Source organism: Phalaenopsis equestris, unplaced genomic scaffold, assembly GCF_001263595.1.
Source record: "Phalaenopsis equestris unplaced genomic scaffold, ASM126359v1 Scaffold000295, whole genome shotgun sequence".
Taxonomy (NCBI): Eukaryota; Viridiplantae; Streptophyta; class Magnoliopsida; order Asparagales; family Orchidaceae; genus Phalaenopsis; species Phalaenopsis equestris.
The window spans coordinates 273541-299903 of record NW_018164737.1 but is presented as its reverse complement, the minus strand read 5'-3'; the positions used below and the strand labels follow the sequence as shown (position 1 = coordinate 299903).

The 26363-nt window shown below is 34.9% G+C and overlaps 1 protein-coding gene across 7 annotated transcripts in view; it reads right to left on the bottom strand.

The window, feature by feature from the left end:
- The window catches only part of LOC110025229 (mechanosensitive ion channel protein 1, mitochondrial), a 68555-nt gene that overhangs the window by 7419 nt on the left and 34773 nt on the right, over positions 1–26363 (bottom strand). For all 7 annotated transcript variants that reach the window (XM_020725570.1, XM_020725575.1, XM_020725577.1 and 4 more), the window contains 2 exons: positions 9654–9754; positions 9348–9455 (listed from right to left, as the gene is read on the bottom strand). In XM_020725570.1, coding sequence (XP_020581229.1) covers positions 9348–9455; positions 9654–9754 — 209 coding nt within the window. The remainder of the gene's footprint in view (positions 1–9347; positions 9456–9653; positions 9755–26363) is intronic.

Sequence of the window (26363 nt, the reverse complement as noted above, 5' to 3'; positions counted from 1 at the left end):
GTTGCGATGTGATCTCGTTGGAGAAGTGCATCCATAGGACTAGCTGTGTGTGTTAAACAAAGAAAAAGTGAAGGGCTCGTGCGTGTGAATGCTGATGGGACCGAAGGCGTGTGAAAGATGAATAGAAATTTGATTATCAGAAGTTAACAGAAAGGGTGGGAGGAAGTTATTTATATGTTATTTAAAAAATGGAGTGTTATATAAGCAATTAGTAAGATTTAAGTAGCAAATACGTAAAATTTAAAGCCATTTATTTCAATTTGATTCGTCTTTTTTAAGCTTTCGCTTTCTAAGCATGATCAAATTGACCATCTAAAAAGATCAGGTGCATTTATCCAGCTTGCTAATGGAACATGATAGCAGCCTACCATCAAATAGGCCTAGGAAAGTATATAAAAAAAAATGAACTTCAATAATTAAAAAGGTTAGGACATGCTTATACACTATTGTTGGTTTATACGTGCCCAAGAGGGAGCTGGGGACAAATTAGGTCTTTTGGATTTTCAAAATTTTCTTCTTTTTCAAGTATTTGAAGATGCAACTTGAACAATGATTATAATTAGACAGTCATTGATTCCTCCTGAAATTGATGATTACTCTTTGTTGGAGGAGAGGGCTAGGAGAATTGAGTAGGATCTGGAAGTGACTCAGAGGATGATGGATATTCAAAAGAGAATAAATTTAGAGGGATCCCGGTTTCCTCAGAGCTCACAGAGGAAGTCCTTCTAGTCATGTGGTACAGGTGCTAAGTCGCGTGAGCGCCGAGTTTCAAATATAAAATTGTGACAAATGTGGAAGGTCTCACAAGGGTGAGTATACATCTTCTGTATATCTGGATCAAACACATGCTTTTGATGCCACCAGTCAGGACACATGGCGAAGAATTGCCCTAAATTGGGTTAGAGGGCTCCAGCAGATTCCAAGAGCAGTGTTGTACCACCTCAGAGGAGCTATGGGCAGGGGCAGCTGAATCTTCATGGGCAGTGTCAAATGCTGGACAGACTCAACAGAATGTTCAACCCAACGTATATGCTCTTTCACAGAAGAAAGTTAAGGATTCCTCTGATGTCGTCACAAATATGTGTTCTCTAACAATTTTAACCAGTGCACTTTAAGCATCTTAGGATTCATGTCATAGCATACATAAAAAGTAAGGATTTATACATATTAATAAACTAATTTTAAATTTTTTATGCAATAATTTAAAATGATAGGTATCATATATCTTTACAGGATCCTGATAAGAGTACTATTTGATTTAGGAGCATCACGTTCTTTTATAGCTGATGAAAACAACTAAAGTGATGCGATTGAATATTCTATCGATGTCTGTGATGCTGTCAGTTAGAATGTCAAATGATACTTTTCTAGAAGTTAATAAATCATATAAGTTGAAGCTTATGACTGAAGAAAAGAGTTTAAATGCCCAACTTATTGTGTTGCACTTGATGGAATTCGATGTGATTTTAGGTTAGGATTAGATGTCTAAAAACTTTGTCACTATTAATTGCAATAAGAAAACTGTCAAAATAAGTATATCCTGGGGAAGCAGAAGTTAAATTTTCTAGTGACAGAAGATTGACATCTATGATAATTACCCGCATTAAAGCTTGCAAACTATTGAATCATGGAAGTCAGGGTTTTCTTGCTCCGGTGACAGATATTTCTAAGGAAATGAAGGCTTTGAGTGATATTCCAGTGAGAAGAAAATATTCAAAGGTATTTCTAGTTGATTTATCAAGTCTACCACCAGCATGAGAGCTTGATTTCAATATTGAGCTTTTACCAGATTCTGAGCTTGTATCCAAGGCACCATATAGAATGGCATTAAAGGAGTTATAGAGAAAAGTTACTTGATAAAGGGTTTATCAGACCTAGCACCTCACCTTGGGGAGCTCCAATGTTATTTGTGAAGAAAAAGAATGGGAGCTTCAGGATGTGTATTGATTACAGAGAGTTGAATAAACTCACTGTTAAAAATAAATATCCCTGCCAATGATTAACAATTTGTTTGGTCAGTTGGAAGGGACTTCAGTATTTTCAAAAATTGATCTAAGATCAGACTATCATAAGTTGAAGATTAAAGAAGACATGGCAAAGACTATTTACATGACCAAATTAGGCACTATGAATTTGTGGTGATGTCATTTGGACTGACAGATGCTCCAGCAGTGTTCATAAACCTACTGAACAGGATCTTCAGGCTTTTCTGGACACATTTGTGATCGTCTTTATAGATGATATTCTAGTATATTCAAAGAATGAAGTCAGTCATACAGATCATTTACATGTGCTATAGGTTTTAAAGAATAATACAGTTTATGCCAAATTTTCTAAATGTGAATTTTGGCTTAAAAGTGTTGATTTTGGCATATTATTAGTGGAGACGGCATATCTGTGGATCAGAATAAGGTTAAGGCAATTATAGATTTGCCAAAACCTAATACTGTTACTGAAATCAGGAGTTTTCTACGTCTGGCTGGTTATTAAAGGAGAATTGTTGAGAGGCTTCACAGATTCCTATGCCACTATTAGGGCTGACTCAATAGTCGATGAAACTTGACTAGTTTGATCATTGTGAGGATGCCTTTTAGAAGCAGAAGGTTTGTTTAATGTCTACTCTAGTATTAGTCATTCCTTTTGATGGATTTCAGATTATCAGTGATGCATCTTTGAGAGGTTTGGGTTGTGTACTTGTGCAGCAGGTTAGGGTCATTGCTTATGCATCACGATAATTGAAGAATCATGAAAAAAATTAACCCACATATGACTTAAAGCTTGTTGCAGTTGTCTTTGCACTCAAGATCTGAAGGCATTATCTATATAGAGTTAGATTTGATGCTATGACCACGAGAGTTTAAAATATATCTTCACTCAAGAAGAGTTGAACCTGAGGCAGAGGAGATGTATGTCGGGGTCTCGTTTGGGCGCAGCTGCAGCTGCGCTGCCCCAGGAAGCTGCTGCGGGGAAGCAACTGCGGGAAAGCATCTGCGGGGAAACTGACTGTCTGTTTGGTGCAGCTGTGTGAAAACAACTGTGGGGCAACTATTTTTGGAGAAATGACCATACTGCCCCTATTTGTTAAAACTGTTTAAAAGAAATGTAACAGCTACATTTTTTTAAATTTCTGAAGCGAAAATTTATTTTTAAACATAACAAAAAGTTCACATACCCTCAAGTATTTAAGTTTAATAATTTAAACAACAAGTATTTAAGATTCTACAGGAACTATGATGATGATGTTCGTCTATCAACTATATTTAACAGAACATATAAAGAGGTTTAAAGTTGTCCTTTAACTTAACTCATCTAAGCTCCTCATATTTTATAGAATAAGGCTACCAAGAACCCCAACACACACTCGCTTGCATGCCACCCAATTCATTATGCATTTAAATATATAGTACTTGATTTTACATCTATAATGCCCAGATCTTTGATAGCATGTCCAAAAAGGTCAACAATATAGCTTTTCATGCTCGGGAGAGTGGCATATATGTAAACATCGACGTTTTAGTGTTAGATATGCAAGTTCAAAGGAATTGTGTGGTATCTGTGCAAGTATTTCATGTACAAGGCACATGAAAGGTGCTATACATATACAACAACATTCTCACACACGTACACACTTGGGAATGCTTAAAATAACAAAGTGCATATTCGTTTTATGCCTTCTATAAGCACAAATTCAATAATGAGATTGTTAGATATGAAAATTTCATCTCAATATTACGCAATGTGAAGACCACTTCATAATCTTTGTTTGCAACATGAATGGCTTCTTGTGCATGAGTGAAAAGATGCATATATAAAGAAATTGAAACTCAAGGTATTAGATATGTAAACACATAAATATTGAATGAAATTCTAGTGATTTGGGCTCAAATCCCGGGATAGATCAAGTGATCAATCCCAAATGTAGCAATTTGATAAGGTTACATTAATAACACCCTTGTTGCTAATAAAAGACCAATTGACTATTCCAACCTAAAAGAGCCATGCAAAACCTTACCAGAAACTTCTAACTTCAGTTGACGTCAAGAGGATTACTCGGTCGACGTTATTACCAAGGAAGATTATCAAACATACCACTCAATCCTTATGTGTTTACATTTCTACCACCTAAACATCAAGCTTTACATTCATGCCACCCAACCTGTAGGAGGAAAGGGGAGAGATCGGGGAAGAGGAACGCGGTCGGGAGAAGCTCGGTCGCGTGGTCGACGAAGAGGAATCGGGGAAGAGGAAAGGGGAGATCGGGAGAAGCGGAAGGCAGTCGGAGAAAGAGGAACACGATCGGGAAGCTCGGTCGCGTGGTCGCGGAAGAGGAATCGGCGAAGATGAGGCAAGGAGCGATCGAGAGAAGCGTAAGGCAATCGGAGAAAGAGGGAATCGATCAGGAAGCTCGGTAGCGTGGTCGGCGAAGAGGAGGAACGAGAGATCGGTAAGGGCAACGGGGTAAAATGACTCGTTCGAAAGCTGGGAAGCGGACTCCTATAGGCGTTCGGCTGGACGAAAACCGAGGGCCGCCGCTCTCCCAACGCCGCCCCAAACGAGCGAATTTTGCATTCTGATGCTGCGCAGCAGTGAAAACGCTGCGCCAAACAGACCCTGAAATTTATTAAAGATTATGATCTGGATATTCAATATCATGCCGGAAAGGCAAATGTTGTTGAAGATGCGCCGAGTAGAAAAACTTCTGGTAATTTGAATTATTTATTTACTCAGTAGAGTAGTTAATTAAAGACTTGGAAAGGCTGAGGTTGACTATAGTTGATTATGGTGATGATAGTATGGCTCAGTTATATCAGTTGACGTTGCAGTCAACTCTAAAGGGCAGAATTGAAGATTTTTTAGCCAGAGATAGCAGCATTCAGAAAGTTCTGGAGCAGGTTCAGGCAGGCAATTTGGAGAGATGAGATAGATCAAGATGGTCTATTGAGGTATAAAGGCAGGGTTTATGTTCCAAATGTTGATGATCTGAGGAAGGAAATCCTAAAAGAAACACATCTATCTGGATATACTATTCACCTCTGGAGGAACAAAATTTATCAGGATCTCAAAGAAGCATTTTGGTGGCTGAGATTGAAGACAAGTGTGGCATAATTTATGGACAAGTGTCCCCCATGTCAATTAGTGAAGGTAGAGCTTCAGCGTCTTGAAGGTCAGTTGCAGTCTTTACCGATTCCAGAGTGAAATGGAAGGAAATTGTGATGGATTTTGTGATTGGTTTGTCTAGATCTCGTCAGGTTCGGGATGTCAAATGAGTAATTATCAATCGACTAAGTCTACCCATTTCTTACCAACTAGACATAGATCTAGTTGAGAAACTAATCAAATTATATATGGATCAAATTATGAGGTTGCATTGAGTGTCGAAGTCTATTGTCTATAACAGAAATGGCAGATTTGCTTCCAGATTATGGAAGAAAGTTCAAGAAGCTTTGGGTACTCGATTAACTTTTTGTACAGCATTTTCACCTCAAACAGATGGTCAGTCAAAGAGGACTATCCAGACCATGGAAAATCTACTAAGGTTATGTGTCCTTAACTTTGATGGAGGTTGGGAATCACATATAACTTTAGTAGAGTATGCCTATAATAACAGTTACCAGGCTAGTATTCGAAAGGCTACATATGAAGCCTTGTATGAAAGGAAGTGCAGGACACCTCGATGTTGGGCTGAAATGGGTGAAAGAAAGATCGTTGGAGCTAATTGGCTGATGATACTACTGAGAAGATTAGACTGATCAGAGATAGAGTGAAAGCAGTGCAGGATAGAAGGATAAAATACTATGATGCCAAGCACAAACCTGTTGAGTTTGAAGTTGGAGAGTTCGTGTTTATCAAAGTCAGTCTATTGAAGGGTATGCAACGTTTTGGAAAGGCAGAAAAATTGAGCCCCAGATTTATCGTTCCATTTGAGAATGTAGAGAGAATTGGTAAAGTGGCTTACAGATTGGTTTTACCAACTCAGATGCAGGAAGTGCATTATATTTTCCACATTTCTTCACTGAGAATATATATTACATATGAAGCCAGTAGGGTGATAGCAGACTCAGTTAACATTCAGCCTGATTTGACTTATGTTGAGGAGCTTGAAAAGATTCTGGATTATCATGTGAAGAAACTGTGAAATAGAGAGATCCCTTTTGTGAAGATTTTATGGAGGCACGAATCGGAAAAGGATATTGCTTAGGAGAAAGTCTGAGATTCAAGAAAAATATCTACAACTTTTCAATTAAGATATGCGTGTTGTATTAAATCTTTCAAATTTCGGTGACAATTTTTATAAGAAGAAGACATTGTAACAACAGAAATTAAGTGATAATAATAATAATAATAATAATAAACCGACAAATCCCTTTAATTATAACATAACGGTCGCAACCATCAATCAGGATAGAAGATAATATATGAAATCCAGCAACAAGGAAGAAAATTGAGAACAAAGCATGAGAAAGCATCTTCGTATGACCAAAAGAAAAGAGAATGGGGATACATGATTTGAAGGCAGAAAGACAGGAGAAAATCAGCTCAATGGTATACCACATAAAATCCTAACACACAATGCTTACAACAAAGACGAGAGAAACCGCAAAGGCCAAGGGTATTATTGTAGCTAAAACAGGGAAATAATAGAAATGTTAACGGGTAGCGGTAAAATTTACCGATCCCACCACAACTTGTTCAGTGGAACTTAGCTCCGCTCCGCCGTTCACAAAAATCTCATTTTTTGAACGAGATTTTAAGAAAGCAACTAAACCACAAACTCCTAAACAACCCATAACCAGCTTTCCAAAACAAAAAGTGGTTGAAAACCCGTCCCAAACAGGGTCGAAGAGATTAAATTCTAACAAGAGAATGTAGCCATTGGTTTTAGTGCTAGAAGAACAAAGGTCCACACAAAATTCATCATATGACAAGAAATAAAATGGATGCACAAACCAACTTTTAGATAACAGCTCGGGATAGAAGATAATAGAGTAAATCATCCACTTTGCTTGACTAATAAAAGCCAATGGAATCAGTCATTTTCATTATCTTTCTTTCTACATGTTTGTTTAATTGTGAAATAAAAAAACGATTACTAGATTAAAGCCGACTTCATATGATAGTTCATTTTTAGAGCAAGAAGAACATAAGGTAATAAGCGGAATGATATTGTGAAAAAAAGAGGTGCGATGAGGTTTTGATCAAAGAACATACATGTATAAAACAGTGGATTAAAGAAGATGCCGCCATAGCCATTGTCAATTTGTCTGGTTAGTTTGGGAGGAGAGCCAAGATAGCCATCTAATCCATTTGCCTCAAATAGTTTCAAGATTTGTAAATTTATGATCTCCAACTTGGATGATTATCAGTTGTAAGTTGGTTATTGAAAACTCCTTTGATATTGTTCATAAGAATTTTAAGTTGGGGCAGAATGGTGATATCACCAATTTTGAGGAGGACATGTCAATCAATGGTCAGGCAATAAACAGAAGAATTGGAGGGATTCATGAGTTCAACAGATAGAGTTGTTGTACGGCTTATTGCTCTGATATCATGTTAAAATATGATCAAGGGTATAGTTGTTGCTAAAGCAGAGTACAAAGAAAATTGATAGCTAAGAACAAAAGAAAGAAGAGAAAGATGTAGAGATAAGAGAATACAAATTAAAATAATATATTTATCATGCATTCAATAGTGAGTAGCTGTTCCTTTTATATAATGTATAATCAAATGTAGATTATATAGTGACAGAGTTGTTACAAACGAAAGGTTATGATGGAAAGTTCAGTTATGATCCAAGGGGGTGAGAGTACATGGTAGAGGAAAGATATTGAGCACTGCTAGCCACAAGTGATGATGACAGAGAATTGGAGGTGGCTATTATGCACAAGGTTCAACACTAACTCAAAAAATGCCCCAAAATGCCGCGCCGTCACCAAAAATAGTGAATGTAATGAAAAGTACATTTTATATTACAATTTATAATACTTTCTTAAGATTAATGGGTGGTTGGATTATTTCAACGTATCCACATTAAACCGCCTATATTTGAGATAAACAGAATGATACCATAGTTTAAAATTCAATAATATGAGTACCTCAATGCCTTTAAAGAATTCTCATCATGAGGCATGCGCCTCATGGGCTATCATGAAAGACATATGCCTCAGTATATGAGAGGTGCACCAGGGCGTGTATGCCTCGCCTCAAAATTTAAGAGAAATATGCCTCATGGGCTCTCATGAGAGACATATGCCTCAGTATATGAGAGGTGCATCAGGTCGTGTATGCCTCGCCTCAAAATTTAAGAGAGGTGCACCTCATAATTAGGGTTTAGGTTAATTTTTTTAAAGCAAGTATAGACAAAATATATTAGCTAAAATCCTTTTTTTGTTACTGGGAAAGTTGATTTTATATGCCTCATAATAGGGAAAAATGGAGAAATATGTTCGGCATTTATTTTTTTGGGAAACATACTTGAATGTTTGTTCGAACCAAATTACATCCAATGAAATATAACAATTTATATTGACATACTACTTTACGAAGTTGAAGTATCAAGAATAGGTGGAACATGTTTAAATTTGCACTTGGTTTGAACCTATGGTTAACCCTAATCAAACCCAAATTCAAACCTGGTTCAATCACAATCAACTTCAAACAGGTTTAAACCTCATCTAAATAAATAAAACTCAAATTTGTTCAAACTAGTTCTTAATCGATTTGAGAGTGGAGGAGATAGACACATTACGTTAAACTGATTTTGGCTTATTATATTCTTGCTTCGATATCTTAACTAACACCATGATTCGTTGTAACAATGATAAAAACATCTCTTACTTCATACTTTCATGTTATTATAATAGTTCTTATTTTGCATAATTTATTGTTTTTGAAGTTTAGACCTCAAGACAGTTCAAAGCATACATCGCATCTCATAGACTAAAAATACTTCATGGATTATATAATTTTATTTCTTGAATGATACCTTTTATAAGGGAGAAGAATCCGAATAGTATGTGCATCAAAATGAAGGTTGCTGAATACTTATTAGGATAAGGTAATATGTGCATGCATGGAATTTGTATGTCACAAACCCGGAAAACGGCCAAAGGACTACTGGAGTAAAAAACCTGCCTTACAATATGCACGGGAATTGTACATGCATGCAAGTACATTACCGAGGAGAGAGTTCAGGATGCAGAATTTGGTGTAGAACTTCTTCATTGTGCTTATAGGAGAGGATTAAAACATTTTAAACAAATATATCCATCAGAATACTGAATTGTAAGGATTCAGTAACCGAAAACTAAAGGAAAATGAACCACAAAACTAAAAAATATACTACAAACCTGGCTGGAAAATAAAGAATTTGGAACAATGACAGGAAACTTTTCAGGATTCATAAGAGATGTGGTTGTGAGACCCATTTCTACCACTTGCCCTTCAATTGAACCAGCCTGAAACGCAAAGAAATCAGAATAGCTTGAAGAAGCTTAAACAAAATTTTCTAAATCTGTAAATCATAAACCACTTGCTTTCACAAAGAAAGAACGGATATGTGCTGAGAAATCTTTTAATAAGAAAAAAATATGACAGTGGAAATAACTCTAATCAAGGAGTGATTTAAGTCACACAATCACAGATTTCAAGTTTACCTTTATATAATCTCCCAGTGAGAAAGGCTTTGAAAATTGCAAAGAAAGACCACTAAGTATGTTTCCAAGGATGTCTCTTGCAGCAAAAGCAGTGGCCACTCCTGCAACAATAAATGAGTAAACTCTACGCCGAAACAACCAAACGAATGATGCTGTATAAACCTCTGTACAAAAGAAAACTACAACAGCCAGCTTTTGATGAAGCAAGAAATGAAACATAATTCTACAGATAAGTGAATTTTTTTGCAAAACACAAGCATATTTAAAATTTCAAAGGTACTTCAACTAATTCAACTGTAAGCTAGAAAGAATGTCATGATCCGATCCAAGGCTTGGAGTTAACCAAGACAGGTATAGATAATCATATAGTGGAGATTAAGTTTTCGATATTCATTCTTTATAAATAATACTTTACAAATGAATCAGCCACTGAAGAAAAATAATTTAAAACAATATAATTTAAATTTTACTTCATAACAGGTTGTCCGCATCTTCTATAAATATTATCTTTTTCGTCGCTCATATTTTAATCACTTAATTAACCTGAAAGATAGTTTAAAATGACAATAAACTAAACAAGCCAGTGAATAATCATATTCCTAAACTACGGGAATGCAAGGTAAAAAAAAGTAAAATGCATTTGAGTTAAACTTTTAATAAATAAATGTTAATATTTGAGATTCTATCAATGAATCTTATTATATCAATAACATACAAATTAATTATATTTTTATAAAACCGTCGTAAGAGCAATGTTTAAAAATTTATATTAATTAAGGTACTTCAATATCAATATCAATATCAATATTATTTTTTATATATGTGTACAGATACCTTAATATTTCTCCACTAGTAACATAAATGGGTGACTTCATCATAGTCAATCATATATATACAAGCATACAATAATAATATTTCATTCTCATTTATATAACAGTCAATATTCTTGGCAAGATTTCATGTTTGCGATAATTTAAACAAAGTTGAGTGCACGGGTCATTCTTACTGCAACACCCAAAAGTTGAGAAATCAAGTAAGTTCGGATAATTTTAAAAGTACCCCAAATTTTACATCCCCCGAAAGTCATGCATGACATCGATCAATTCATTACAAAGCACAGTATGTAAATTATGATTGGATTATGAGCTATAAAATTTAAAAGTAATATGTTTATTTTACCTACTTAAACCATAATTAACTCTTCTAATCCAACAGTTATTGCTCCCAACCAACATTTCATACGATATTTAGCATTGGGATAGAATCAGTGGGATGAATGGATCGAATTTCCTCCAGATCCTTCGAGTTTCCACTCTCCCTATTCAGTCTCGCTCGTATAGAGGATCTCGTGAAGCATTTAGATCTCGCACTATACCAAGACGCAAGCAGTAAGGGAGTGTGATAACCAAGAAGCCGCACCTCACAATCCAGGGATTCGAGGTGAGTGTGAATCCCTCTCTCACGTCATTTGAGACTTTCATTTCCTTCCTCACACTTCTGCATTGAAGTTTGCCTCATTTTTTAGTATTTTTCTTTTTCGATAGTCGTCTGAACCTGTGTCGGAAGTGTCAAAATTGGTGTGTGAGCTTCCGTACCGGATTTAGCACGAAATCAGCTAGTAAAGTTTGGGATGATAAGAAAAAGAGAAAATTGAATTAGACGGTTTTGGGAGGGCAATTTTATGCTGAGGAGCCCTCTAAGGTATGATTTGGGCAAACAAATTATCTTTTGAGCTGAAGCACAATATAAGCTAGGATTTCATGAATTTCTACAATGTTTATAAATTTTCAGGTTGGTTACATGAGGCAGCGAGCTCGAGACGAGCATGAGAGAACACGTAAGGCTGCTCCGCTAAGTCAGGCGAAATAATCTTTTGCTAATTTAAAAAAAAAATAATCTTCTATAGATTTTCATATGATTTCTTGTTGGATCCAGACACATTTAGAATTTCACGAATATTGCATAAGAATACTTACACCAAATGTATGAATGCAAACTCATTTCATCTTATAATACATGTGATATTATTATGTTATGTTATGCTACGATACAAATTAATATGCATATGAAATTAAATGTTTACAGATGTTCATTTTATTATGATTCATGTCTATGATATATAAAATGTCTAATTGCAGGAATTATGCTTTATGAAATATTTGATGAATGTTAGTTACATATATTATGTTTTACGAAAAGTCATAATAAATGTTACGAGTAAACTATTACATGATTACTTGCAAGTACAATATGTAGGGATATAATATTTCCGACTTTTGATGTTTAGGCAATGACAAAATTCTTGAATCTTTTTTATCAGGACAAAACGTAGGAAATCATTGATATCAGAAGGTCTATTGATAATTGTTATGTTGGGGAGGGGGGAAACTTTATCGATAGTTTATATGATTTTTGGGTTAGGGCGACGACCCATGATTCAAGGACATGAAATAGTTGAAGCCTATAAATTTACAAATGACATTATTATGAAATGACACCTATAAAATAACATTGTTATGATTACATACGATAAACAGCTTACGAACATACCTATAAACATGTTTTTTATTATACTTATGATTTCATGTTCAAGACATACATGCTTATACAACATTCATAATTTTTATACTAACTGCTTTTATTTTTATGTTATCTAAAATCTAGCATATTATGATTTGTGGATAGATATGTACAGTGACATGCGAGTATGCACATTATTTTCTTTCCATATATAAAATCTTATTTTAGCATTGATTATTTCTCCGAGCTTATTGTTGTCTTCTAAGTAGGGGCAACAAGCACTAGGGTGAGTAATTGAGTGTGATTTGTACATTCTTTGCATTGTATACTTTTGGGATATTGTACAAACATTTTGGATACGTACTATTATTAATATTAAATTTAACAACTTTGTATAGTTTTCATATTTTGATGTTATAATTTTTCCACGCCTTCGAGAATGAATATGAACAAATTATGAAATGCAATGTATCGCTTTTATTGTGACAATTTAATTGAACTAGTTTTTTACCCACCGAATCCTAATTCTACAAGTAAGGATGAGTGCTAGTAGGAATTTAATCTGACCGACTTGTCAGTCTCTTTCACACCTCAGCCGGCCCTTAAAGGGGGGTCAGTTGCGGTGCATCGCATGAGTTCGCTGTTAGTTTACCTGATGAGTTCTATTTGATTCAAGTGCATCGCATTTCATTATTTCTGATGAGTTCGCTATCAGTTTGTCTGTTGATATTATGCATTTTTCTCCTGCACTGTGTTATCATGCTCTTGGAAAGTAGTTTCCTACAGAGTTGATTATCATACCAATCGAGACCTTTGATGCATTTTAGGGATGGATTGGTTGGTAAATCATTTTGCTATAATAGAATGTTGGAAAAGGAGGGTGAAATTGAATTCTCCTAGTAAAAAATCATTTTATATCATATGTGATTGAAATGCAAAGTCTTCCCTGATTAGCGCAATGAAAGTTGAAAAGTATTTGCGAATTAGTGAACACATATTTTTGAGAAAATTAGGCGTTGAATAAAGATGTACAATAATTAAAAAATATTTCAATGACTTCAAAATTTATGTATTTCCTTAAAAATTGATAGGGCTATCACAAGTTATAGTTTTTTAACAGAAATGAAAGATTCACATCCAAGTTGTGTAAAAGCATTCAAAAAGATTTGGGTATACAGTTTCATTTAGCACAATATTTCATCCACAAACAAAGAAACAATCAGAAAGAACAACTTAAGTATTACAAGATTTATTGCGACTCTGTATTCTCGACTTCGGAAGCGGTTGGCAAGATCACGTTCCAATAACTAAAATTTGCTTACAACAATGGTTATTAGCCCAATATCAAAATGGCTCCTTATGAAGCACTGTATCGCAGAAAATGCAGAATTTCATTCGATTGGATTGAAGTAGAAGAACGTCAAATGTTAGGTCCCGAGCTAGTTGACAAAGCCACAGAGAAAATCAGATTAATCAGAGACAGATCGGCAGCTGCTCGGGATCGACAACAGAAATATTATAACACAAAGCACAAAACAGTAGAATTTGAAATTGGAGATTTCGTATATTTGAAAGTCAAGCTAATAAAAGATACAGCTAGATTTGGTCAAGGAAACAAATTGACTTTCAAGTACCATTGGTCCTATCGAAATTATAGAAAGGATCATATCAGTAGCGTATAGATTAGTGTTATCTACGGAAATGTCAGATATTCATGATGTGTTTCACATTTTAATACTGAAAAACTAGGTTTTAAATTAAGATCAGAAGATTTTACAAGAAGTCATTTAAGTACAGAATAATTTAACTTATATTGAAGAATTTGAAAGAATTTTAAAAAACCGATGTTAAGAAGTTGAGAAACATACAAATTTATTTTGTCAAGATAAAGTGAAAGCACATGCCTGAAAAGAAAGCTACATGAAAAAAAGAAGAATAAATGCTACAGAAATATCTTTTCCCATTCAACTGAAGTTAGAAACTTTGAGGACAAAATTTTTGCAAGGATGGAAGAGTTATAACACTCAAATGTTGAAATATCAAGTTCAACAAATTTTAAAAATACCAAAAATTTTGTCATTCCTCAACAGCCAATCGAATTATTTTTATAAAATTCTAAGCATGAAATCGATCAATTTGATATGAAGCACTGTATGTAAATTATGATCGGATTAGGAGCTATAAAAATTGAAAGTTATATGTTTACTTTAGCTAATTAAACCTTAATTAATTCCTCTGATCCCACAGTTACTGTTCCCAACCAACATTTCATGCGTTGTTTTGTGTTGGGATAGAGTCAGTGGTTTGAATGCATCTTATTTCCTCTAGAGCATTCGATTTTCCCCTCCCTATTTGGTCCCGCTCGACTGGAAGATCCCGTGAAGGCTTTGCCTCGAGCACTATAGCGCGTCACAAGCATTATAGGCGTGCAACAACTTGGAAACCACAACTCACCATCTAGAATTCCGTGGTGATTTCGGTGAGTGTGAATCTCTCACGTCATTTGAAACTTTCATTTCCTTACACTTTCATATTAAAGTTTGCCTCATTTTTCGTGATTTTTTCCTTTCTAGTAGCCGTTGGAGGCCCCGAGCTTGTGTTGGAAGTGTCGATAGTGATGTGTGAGCTTTTGTACGGATAAAACACAAAATCAGCGAGTAGTAAAGTTTGGGGTGATAGAAAGGAGAGAAAATTGAATTAGACGGAATCAGAAGGGCATATTTATGCTGAGAAGTCTGTTTAAGGGCAAATAAGTTAAGTTTTCGGCTAAATCATGATATAAGCTAAGATTTCACAAATTCTTACAAAGTTTATGAATTCCTAAGTTGTTTACACGAGACAGTGAGCTCAAGACGAGAGTGAATGAACTCGTTGTAGGGCAACTTCGTCAAGTTAGATGAAATAATTTTGTGCTAATTTAAGAAAAATAAACTTCTATAGGTTTTTATATGACTTCTTGTTTGACAATGAAAAATTTAGAATTTCCAGCATATTGTATAACAACACTTCCATTGAATGTATGAATACAAGCTGATTTCTTCTTATGATACATGTAATATTATTATGTTATGCTATAATGTTGATGATTATGTAAATGAAACTAATTGCTTGCAGACATTCATTTTATTATGTCTATGATATAGGAAATGTCTGATTATAAAAATTATGCTTTATGAAATGTCTAATGAATGTTAGCTACAGATCTTATATTTTAGGAAATATCACAAAAAATGTTATGGGTAAATTGTAATATGAGTGCCTGCAAGTATGCTATGTAGGGACATGATATTTCAATTCATATTTGATCTCATTTTAACTTCTAAATCCAACATGCTTCCATCATTCATTTCATCCAATAACTATACTCTGATACCACTTTTTGTCACACCCCAACTGGGCGCCCTTTAAGGGTCGGTTGATGTGTGACAAAGACTAACAATTCATTTTTTATGAATCTAGGTTGGTAGCCCATATGACTTAGGGAATCATACATGCACCAAAAGATTATTTTATGATAAATTACATTTAAATAATTAATTATACGAAAATAGAAGGATATGTCTTGAAGAAGAATTAAGGTCCGGTCTCGTAGGACAAGTGCAAAGCAAGAAGTAAGATCTCAAAATATTTCAGACAGAAGTGATAATCAGTACAAGACAAATGAGAACACCAAAACTACTGAGTTACAAGGTATAGTGCAATTGATAACACAAACAGTTGACAAAATAACTGCCACTGAAAGATCGTCCACTAGTATAAGGCCCAAATCTTAAACTACAACAGAAGTGGATCGGCACTTCAAGATATTTCAGTCTTTTAAACCACTTGCATTCAAGGGTACCAGTGATCCTACAGTTGTTGAAGATTGGCTATTGAAAACTGGACAAATTCTGGATAGTATGATTTGTCCGGAAAACAGAAAAGTGGTGTTAGCTACTTTCATGCTAAAAGACGAAAGCAGAAAGTAGGTGGTAGGCACAGTATAGAGAAAAATTTCAGCTAACACCTCTTTCATAAATTCAGTGAGGTAACTTTGTCGGGGTCTTCAAAAATTGATTCATTCCACCTTCAGCAAGATGAGCACTGCAAGATACGTTCTTCAATCTAACTCAGGGGTCCGAGATAAATATACAATATGAGGCAAAATTCACTTCTTTTTCCATATATACACCTCAATATGTCAGCACTTAGGAGTAAAAGTGTCACATGATTTTGCACAGTCTCAGAGATCATTTGAGATTGGCTTGGCTCTATTTGAAATCAATGATTTCTTCGTACTTGTTGAAAGAGACAGAAGAATTGAAAATGAGTTGAAATTTTCCAGTTAGCGATGACAACCTCAGGAAATCAAAAGATGACTTTGCCAAAAAAGAAGAATTTTTAAACAAGAAAATTAAATTAGAAGATAAGGAGAAGCAGCCCCAATCAAAAAAGTTGCTTTGTGAGAAATATGGAAAAAGACAATTTTTGCGGAGCTTGATTGGTTCAGAAAAGTGTTACAAATGTGGACAACCAAGACATCCTCAAATGAACTGTCCACAAGAAAAGAAAAGAGACAGTAAATCACAGACAATCCAGGCACAGGGATAGCCCATAAAATTTTTTGAAGGCAGTCAGCCCAGCAGAACTCAATTTTTGGCAAAGCCTGCAGTGCAAGCAAAGGGTGAGGGTGGAACTTTAGAGTGCAGAATTGAACTAGTAAAAGCAAGTGTTTTTATAGTTAACCCTAAAGAAGCCAATGAATCTGATGAAGTGGTTGCAGGTACACTCTTTATTCATGATCAGTCTGGCATTGTTCTATTCGATTCAAGCGCATCGCATTCTTTTATTTCTGATGAGTGCTATCAGTTTACTTGTTGATATTACGTATTTTTCCCCTGTTTTGTGTTATTATGCCCTTGGGAAGTGGTTTTTACGTCAACAGAAAATGTGTAGTATGTGTTCATGTTCATGATAAGAGGTTTCCAACATAATTGATTATCACATCAATTCAAACCTTTAATGCATTTTGGGGATAGATTGGCTATTGAATCATTTTGCTACAATTGAATATTGGAAAATGAGGGTGAATTTGAAATCGCCTGGTGAAAAATCATTTTATATCATATGTGATCGAAATGCACAACATTTTCCTGAATAGTGCAATAAAAGTTGGAAAATATTTGCGAAGTGGTGAACTGATATTTTTGGAAAAATTAGAAGTGTTGAATAAAAATGTACAAGAATTAAAAAATATTCGAGTGGTTTTGAAATTTCCTGATATATTTGCTGAAGAATTGACAGGGCTACCAAAAGTTATAATTTCTAACAAAGATGAAAGATTCATGTCCATACTGTGTAAAGGCATTCATCAAGTTTTGGGTACGCAGTTGCATTTTAGCACAATATTTCATCCACGAAATGATGGACAATCAGAAAGGACGTTTTAGGTATTGGAAGATTTATTGGGTTTCTGTGTTCTCGAGTTTGGAGGCAGTTCGAAAGAACACATTCCCATGATTAAATTTTCCTACAACAATAGTTATCAATTTAGTTTAAAAATGGCTCCTTATGAGGCACTGTATGGCAGATAATGCAGAACTCCACTCAGTTGGATTGAAGTGGATGAAACCAAATGTTAGGTCCTGAGCTAACTAACGAAGTCACAGAAAAAATAAAATAAATTAGAGACAGAACGAAGTGGCTAGAGATCAACAGTAGAAATATTATGACCCAAAGCACAAAGTAATAGAATTTAGAATTGGAGATTTCATATATTTGAAAGTCAATCCAATGAAAGGTACAGCTAGATTTGATCAAGAAAGAAAATTGAGCTCCAAGTACATTGGTCCTTTTGAAATTCTAGAAAAGATCGGTCCAGTTGCCTACAGATTAGTGTTAGCTGCGGATATGTTAGTTGTTCACGATGTGTTTCATATTTCAATGCTGAGAAAATGGGTTTTAAATTCAGATAAGAGGATTTCACATGAAGTCATTTAAGTACAGAATAATTTAACTTATATTGAAGAGCCTGAAAGAATTTTAGAAACCGATGTTAAGAACTTGAGAAACAGACAGATTTCTTTTGTCATGATAAAGTGGAAGCAAGGGTCTAAAAATCAAGTTACATGGAAAAAAGAAGAATAAATGCTACAGAAATATCCTTTCCTATTCAAGTGAGGCCAGAAATTTCGAAGATAAAATTTTTATGAGGGGCAAGTTATAACGCCCAAAAGTTGAGAAATCGAGAAAGTTCGACAAATTTTAGAAGTGCCCCAAATTTTGCATCTCTCAAAAGTCAATCAAATTATTTTTATAAAGTTCTATACATGAAATCGATCAATTCGATATAAAGTACTATATGTAAATTATGATCATATTGGGAGCTATAAGATCGAAATTTAAATGTTTACTAAACTCTCCAAATCCAGCAATTACAGTTCCCAACCTACATTTCATGTGATATTTAGCGTTTGAATAGAGTCAGTAGGTTGAATGCATCGTATTTCCTCCAAAGCCTTTGATTTTCCCCTCTCAATTCGGTCTCGCTCGTCTAAAGGATCTCGTGAAGGCTTTCGCTCGGGTGCTATAACAGGTCGAAAGCAGTAAGGGCATGCGGCAACCTGGAAGCCGCAGCTCACGATCTATGGTTTCGGGGGTGATTTTGGTGAATATGAATCCCTCTTTCACATTCTTTGAGACTTTCATTTCCTTCCTCAAACTTTCATATTGAAGTTTGCCTCATTTTTTGTGCATTTTTTTTCTAGTAACCGTCAAAGGCACCAAACTTGTGTCGGAAGCGTCGAAAGTGATGTGCAAGCTTCGATACGGAATTTAACACGAAATCAACTAGTCGTAAAGTTTGGGGTGATAAAAAGGAGAGAAAATTGAATGAGGTGGTTTCGGAAGGGAAGATTTATGTTGAGAAGCCCGTTTGAGGTATGTTTTGGGCAAATAAATTATTTTTCTGGCTAAATCATGATACGGGCTAGGATATCATGAATTTCTATAATGTTTATGAATTCCCAAGTTGTTTACATGAGACGGCGAGCTCGAAATGAGCGTGAAAGAACTCGTTGTAGGGTTGCTCCGTCAAGATAGATGAAATAATCTTGTACTAATTCAAGAAAAATATTCTATAAATTTTCATTAGATTTCTTGTTTGACACTGACATATTTAGAATTTCCTGCAAATTGTGAAAGAATACATGCACTGAATATAAGAATGCAAACTGATTTCTTTTTATAATACATGTGATATTATTATGTTATGTAATGATACAGATGAATATGCATATGAAATTAATTGCATACAGCTATTCATTTTGTTATAATTCATGCCTATGATATATGAAATGTCTGATTGTAGGAATTATGTTTTATAAAATGTTTGATGAATGTTTGTTATCAGTACTATGTTTTAAGAAATGTCACAAGGAATGTTCTAGATAAACTATTACATGAGCGCTTGCAAGTACACTATGATGTGGTATTCCTGACTCCAAATTATGGAACCGTTTTGATCAGACAGTGACAGTGCGTAGGGAACTGTTGGTATCAAAGCGACTATTAATAACTACTATGTCGAGGGATTAAAACCCTTATCGATAATTTATATGGCCTTTGGGGCGGGATAACGACTCATGATGACGGGACAGAATAGTTGAAACTTATAAATTTACAAGTGACATTATTATGAAATAATACATATGAAATGATATTGTTATGATTACATACGATAAACAGTTTACGAACATGCTTTTGACTATACTTATGATTTCATATTTGTCATGTATAATTATATAGTAGTCCTGATTTTTACACCACCTACTTTTATTTTCATGTTATCTATGATTCTAACAAGTTGTGATTTGTGTATGGATGTGTAATGGCATATGAGCATGCACATTATTTTATGTGTACAAAATCATATTTTAGCCTTAATTATTTCTCTGAATTTGTTGTTGCTCACTCTATGTTGTTGCCTCTAGGTAAGAGCAACGAGCACCGGGGCGAGTAGTCAGGTGTGATTGTATGGTTTTTGCATGATAGAGTCATTCCTTGATGGTACTAGTGGAGAACACTAAGGTACCCGTGCATGTATATAAAAAAAATATTAATATTGAAGTGCCCTACTTGGTACAAATTTTTAGACGTCGCTCCTATGAAGCATAAATATGATATGATATTAATATGTTATTGATATAGTAAGACTCTTTGAATAGCATAAAATATTTAGTGATTCATTAAAAAGTTTAACCGACATGCATATTTCTTCTTTTTCAATTGTATTATTGTAGTTGAGGAGTATGAGTATTTATTGACTTATTTTAGCTCACAATTACTTTAAATAAACTTCTCATGTTAATTTAATTTGCTAAAAGATGAACAATAGAAGAAAAAAAAAAGTTTATAGAAGATGCAGACAACAGTAACGAGATAATTTTAATTAGTTTAATTTGATTAATTACTCTTTCATTTGTTAAATTATAGATGAATATAGAAAACTTAGATCTCACCATCCGACTGTCTATACCCGCCTTGGTTAATTCCAAGCTCTGATTCGAGTCATGAAACCTTCCTTCCTCTGCTCTCTGCCCGCACGTTTGAAAGCCCCCGTCTCACACGTCAATTTATAGAGCAAACTTGTCTATTTGGCTTCTAACCCCCTCGCTTGCTCTCCCTTTTATTCGGCTGCCCGACTCTTCGTTTCTTTTTCTTCTTCAATTCTTTATTTCTTCTCCCTAAATAACTGAAACAGGTCGTTACACGAAACCGGTCTAGATATGCATTATATGATAACCACTTGTTGACCTCATTTTTGAGGTCATTACTCATTTCCTTAGGATCCTAGTATCTAGCTCTAGGGGTTCCTATTGACCATCTTAGAAAACTAGGACTGGAACCCACCCTTTAGAAATTTCAACCACTTCTTATTTTTCTGTGATGTCTAGCATTTATGATCTCAAAATCATCATATTATGGACGAGTGATTAAAGGTTATTGTGTGGAGACTCAGGGAGAAGTTCCCAATGAGATCTCAAGCCCTAGGAAAATCACTTCATCACTTTATCATCACACACACTCACCAAATGCACAGAATTCACTAAATTGCACAAGATTGAACTTAAATTAAGCCTAAGCAATGGGTAAAAATGCTAACTTCTCCGGACGACCTTCGACGACAAAATAGACTGCGACAACTCGTCTGGGGCACCAAATGTCTGATTCTCGTGCTCTTGGAGTGTGGAGTGTTTGTGGAGTGTTGTTGTCTTTACCGGAACACTCCAAGTTATATTTTCGGGTGCTTGCGACGTGGAGCATTCGTGATTGTCGTTTCTTGGAGTCTTTAGGAAGAATATTCCTATTGGAGTGGTCTCGAATCTATTTTATAACTTTGCTTTAAATCTGCTTAAAAAAGGTGTTCTCCTCTCCTCTATTTGGTGCTATGTCAGATGGCATAAAATATTTCCTATCTTTCATGTGGAAATAAAATTTAAGTCTGTTTTAAGATCTAAACATGGATATTTTCTAAAAAAAAATAGTAAAAAAAAAATGGGGCATAACATGGATATTTTCTCTCTTTTCTGCTCAAAATGCTTTTCTGCTCAAAAATGGGGCATAACATGGATATTTTCTCTCTTTTCTGCTCAAAATGCATGATAGATAGAATTTTGGAAAATTTCAATTGTTGCCATGAGATGATCATTGCTTATTTTGGATATATGCTGGAAATGTAATGCTGAAATTCTTTGTTGTTGATACTCCTGTTCAAATATATGCTGGAATTCTTTTCGATGCTTTGGATGCTTTGGGATGTTGGTTTTAATGGGATGTTGGTTTTAAGGACCAACTTGTGTTTCTCTGTTTCCTGTTACCTGTCCCTGTTCGAAGTATATGTTGAATGTAATTTTGGGTTCAAAGATTTTGTGGAACCTGGTTCTTGGTGGCTTTGGTCTGTTGTCTTTTACCGTGAGTTTGGCTTGGTGGCTTTGGTCTGTTGTCTTTGCCGTGAGTATGGCTTGGTGGCTTTGGTCTGTTGTCTTTGCCGTGAGATTGGTTTGGTGGCTTTTCTCAACTGCCTTTATCCGTGGACATCCCAGTTGGTTCCCTTTGCTATGTTTGACTAATTCTCTGTTGTTCCTGGCTGAAAACATTCATATGAGTAATTTCATGGCTTATCCGACATAAAAAAATTTCGATTAAAGATGAAATTAAATGGATTTGATATTGGCATAGCTTTTGGAAATTTAGAAAGTTGCTTCCTATGGATTATTCTTTTTCGTTTTGTGACATATGAAAAGGTCTTGAAACTTTATTTCGATAAATCATTAATTTGATATAAATTGAATTCATGAAGGGTTTGGAAATTCAAAAAATTGTCATTTGGAAAGAATACCAGAAAGGATACCCTCCTTAGCTTGATCCAATTAATAAAATTTGAAAAAATGATATCATTTTTGGATTGATTCAAGGATCTTGAGCTCTCTTTTGAGGATTGTCTCACCCTTCTTGTCTTTCGATCTTTTGGGTGGATCAATCTTCTCTCTCGCATCCCCATTTTTTATTCTTTTTTTCCTTGCTTCTTGGTTCGGTTTTCTGTGCTTATGTCCGATGTGCTTATGGCTTATGTCCGATACATAAGTGCTCATGTATAGTCTTTTGCTATATGTGAAACCATCAAGCAAGGTCGCAAGTAGGTCGATTTTATTTTTAGGGGCGTAAGGCGATGATGACGAAGGCACGCCTGTGGTAGAGCAAAATGATATCTCATCCTACAACATCAGGACTCAATCATTGGGCTTGATGAACTGTAGGATGAAAGTATCATTCACCGACATAAGACTAGAGGGGGACCCGTACCTTTTTAGGTTGTTGGCGGTCGTACGTCCGATGACATGATCCACTTGTGGACAACTATTCCTTTTTCAAAAATTGATAAAACAAATTAATAAGAACATATACAACATTTATAAAAAAAATTTTCACTATAAAATTAATATAATTTTCCTTTTGTATGTCTGAAAATATATATGCATGCTAAAATATATAAATTTTAAAATTGTGTTACAAATTGGTTGTCCACTTGTTGATAAGCGATACTGGGCTAAGGAGTACCCTCCTAAGTTAAGTTCAGTAGGATATACTTCTAGTGGAGTGATAGGCTTTAAACATCTGGGTGACCGAGTAGCATTCGACATCCCTCGAGTACAAATATATATATATTTAAGCCTAGCCCCGACCCGAGTGCTTGCGGTCCCCTCTTTTCGGATTTTTCATATGTTTTATCGAAATTTTTGGACAAAGCACTCGTAGTCTTTTCTCCGGTATTTTCCCGAAGTTTTGATAGTTTTATTTGAATTGTTACTCGTCACTTTTCTCAAGTTTTTCGTCGTGGATTATTCACCGATTTTCTCAAGTTTTTTATCGTGAATTATTTGTCGATTTTCTCAAATTTTCCAGACAATGCTTCTTTTGTTTTTACAGTGAATAATAGCTAGCTTAAAGGAGCAGCAGGTCTCCAAAATATACAGGTAAATATACAGGTTTGATTGGTTTGATTTACATTACAGCATTTTTATTTCACAGCATGTTATACTGTTCTCCTAGCATGTTATACTGTTCTCCTGGCATGTTATACTCTTCTCCTGGCATGTTATGTTGTTCTCCTAGTATGTTAAATTATACTGTTCTCCTGGCATGTTATTTTATTCTCCTGACATGTTATATAGTTCTCTTTTATACTGCATGTTGTATTGTTTTGATATACACTATGTCTTAGTATAGGAAAACCTAGTAGTTACATAGGATTAACATTAAACCCAGAGGTGCTACAACGAAGAGTTTGGAGCGAACACCGTGTGCAGCACGACGGGGAACAACTTCAAGATAGATTTGCAACATCAAAACACATTCACATCACCGATCACTTTCCTTAGTTTAAATAACTCATAGGATTTCGAGATTATTTGCCTAGCGCAACGTAAATCCTCACATATCACTTTTACGTCTTTGCACAATCCTGTTGTGCAATTATAAGTCCAAACATTTTAGGATTCCAAAGTTACTGTACGGTACGGTGTAAATTCTCCTATCTTTTTAGGTCATTTGCACAATCAAATATCGTGCGAATATAAGTCTTAAATTTTAAATAAATTACAGAATCAAACACTAAATAACATCATTTCAAGGACATAAAGTCAAACAATAGGATAGTTGGGAGTTCACTGGGGTTCTCCCTGGATCTATGATATCCCCTATTCTTTGCTCCTTTGGATTCTTTAAAATAATTGTTCCTATTTTAAGTCACTCTCATTTGATTTTCTCATGTCCAATTTTGGAAACCTAAACTTTCAAATCTGGAAAGTAAAACCACTAATATTAATCGAGAGTTTTCTTAAATGACCCCAACCATTTAAGATGTAAAGTCAAACAATAGGATAGTTGGGAGTTCACTGGGTTCTCCTTGGATCTATGATATGTATTCTTCGCTCTTTTGGATTCCTTAAAATAATTGTTCCTATTTTAAGCCACTCTCATTTGATTTTCTCATGTCCAATTTTGGAAACCTAAACTTTGAAATCTGGAAAAAATCTGGAAAGAAGTAAAACCACTAATATTAATCGAGAGTTTTCTTAAATGACCCCAACCATTTAAGATTTAATTAACTATAGGGGCTTACCTCTATAGAGAACTTGAAACACAGATAAAATAAATACTATCTAATCCTTATGTTAGGTAGGGGAACATGTTGGTCTTATATATAAATATTTCGCAGACCAAACGGATGTCATAAATTCTTTAGTTTAGGTGATTGAGTTCCTACTACAAGTGATGTTTATTCTTCGGAATAAGTGTATTACTTATGGTATCGCGTTCAGTCATCCAAACTATCCAAAATGTGAGACTCGTTTGGTCTCATCTATTTTTAAAATAAAAAATGTTACTTTCAAAAATTATATTTACATCAAAATTATTTTCATATTTATAAACTTATATCCCTCTTTTCAAAAATCATAAAGTTTAAAGTAATAAAATAAACTAAAACGGCCGACACCACTCGGCAGACTTGAACAAGATGGACATTCAAATTCTAACCCGCAAATAGAAATTCAATATTCAGGACTAGTAATGTTAAATAATTCAGAGGGTAAATCATGAATTTTCTTCTAACTTGGTTAAATCTTAGAGACTTAGGGTCTATTTGGCGCAGCTGTGGATTATTTATAATCTGCTGATAAGCAGATTATTCTGATAATCTGATAATCTGTAGATTATCAGAATAATCTGGCTTGCTGTTTGGGCCAGTTTATTGAAGCTAGCTTATTGGTGGTTAAATGACATTACTGCCCCTATGTGATAAAACTGTTTGGGGCAGCTTATTTAGAATAACTTATTCGTAGAAAAGAAACATATGTTGCAGAAACATACGATAATGATAGACAAGTTCTAAAAGATAACATACAGTTCTCACATCTTAACGAGTACCAGTAGAACTAAAAAAGGTACAAATACAAGTACAACAACAAGGAGAAATATTAAAATATTTAACTTCAGACTCTGGCTACATCGGTCTTCAACTGCACAGTCAGCCTGAGAAAACATCGGATTCACATGACTGCTGGCATAATTACTGGCGGTGTAATATGTGGGACTATCAGCCCACCTGAAGAAACCGCGACGAACACCCCTGGCACAACCATAGAACTGCCTCCCAAAGCTATGCTCCTTACGTGACGTTAGCAACGGAGACGGTAGTCCACAATAACACAAAATCTCTCTGTCAATACCTGATATCCTGGAAGTCATGTTTGTTTAACTGCGACAAAAACAAAAGAATCAATGTCCGTTTAAGGTATTTTAAAAGTAACCAAAATTAAATATATATGAATATCAACCTATAACTTTATTAAAGTAAAACTTGGTAGATCAACAGCCACAAATAGCATCTGTAATAGACTCCCTTAAAGCAATCATATCAGTCAAACATTCACCCTCCTGATCTCCAAACTCATTAGAGTCTATATCATTCTCAGGTAATGAACTACCAGCCACAATTTCAGGAGTTTGGTCGAAGACATTCAGTTCGTCGTTGTCAGCCATACTAAAATTTGTATCTAATTGTGAGGCATGTCTTCGGATGAAGTTATGTAGTGCCATTGTTGCAACCACAATATGCACCTGCTTTTGGAAAGGATACGACGGCATATC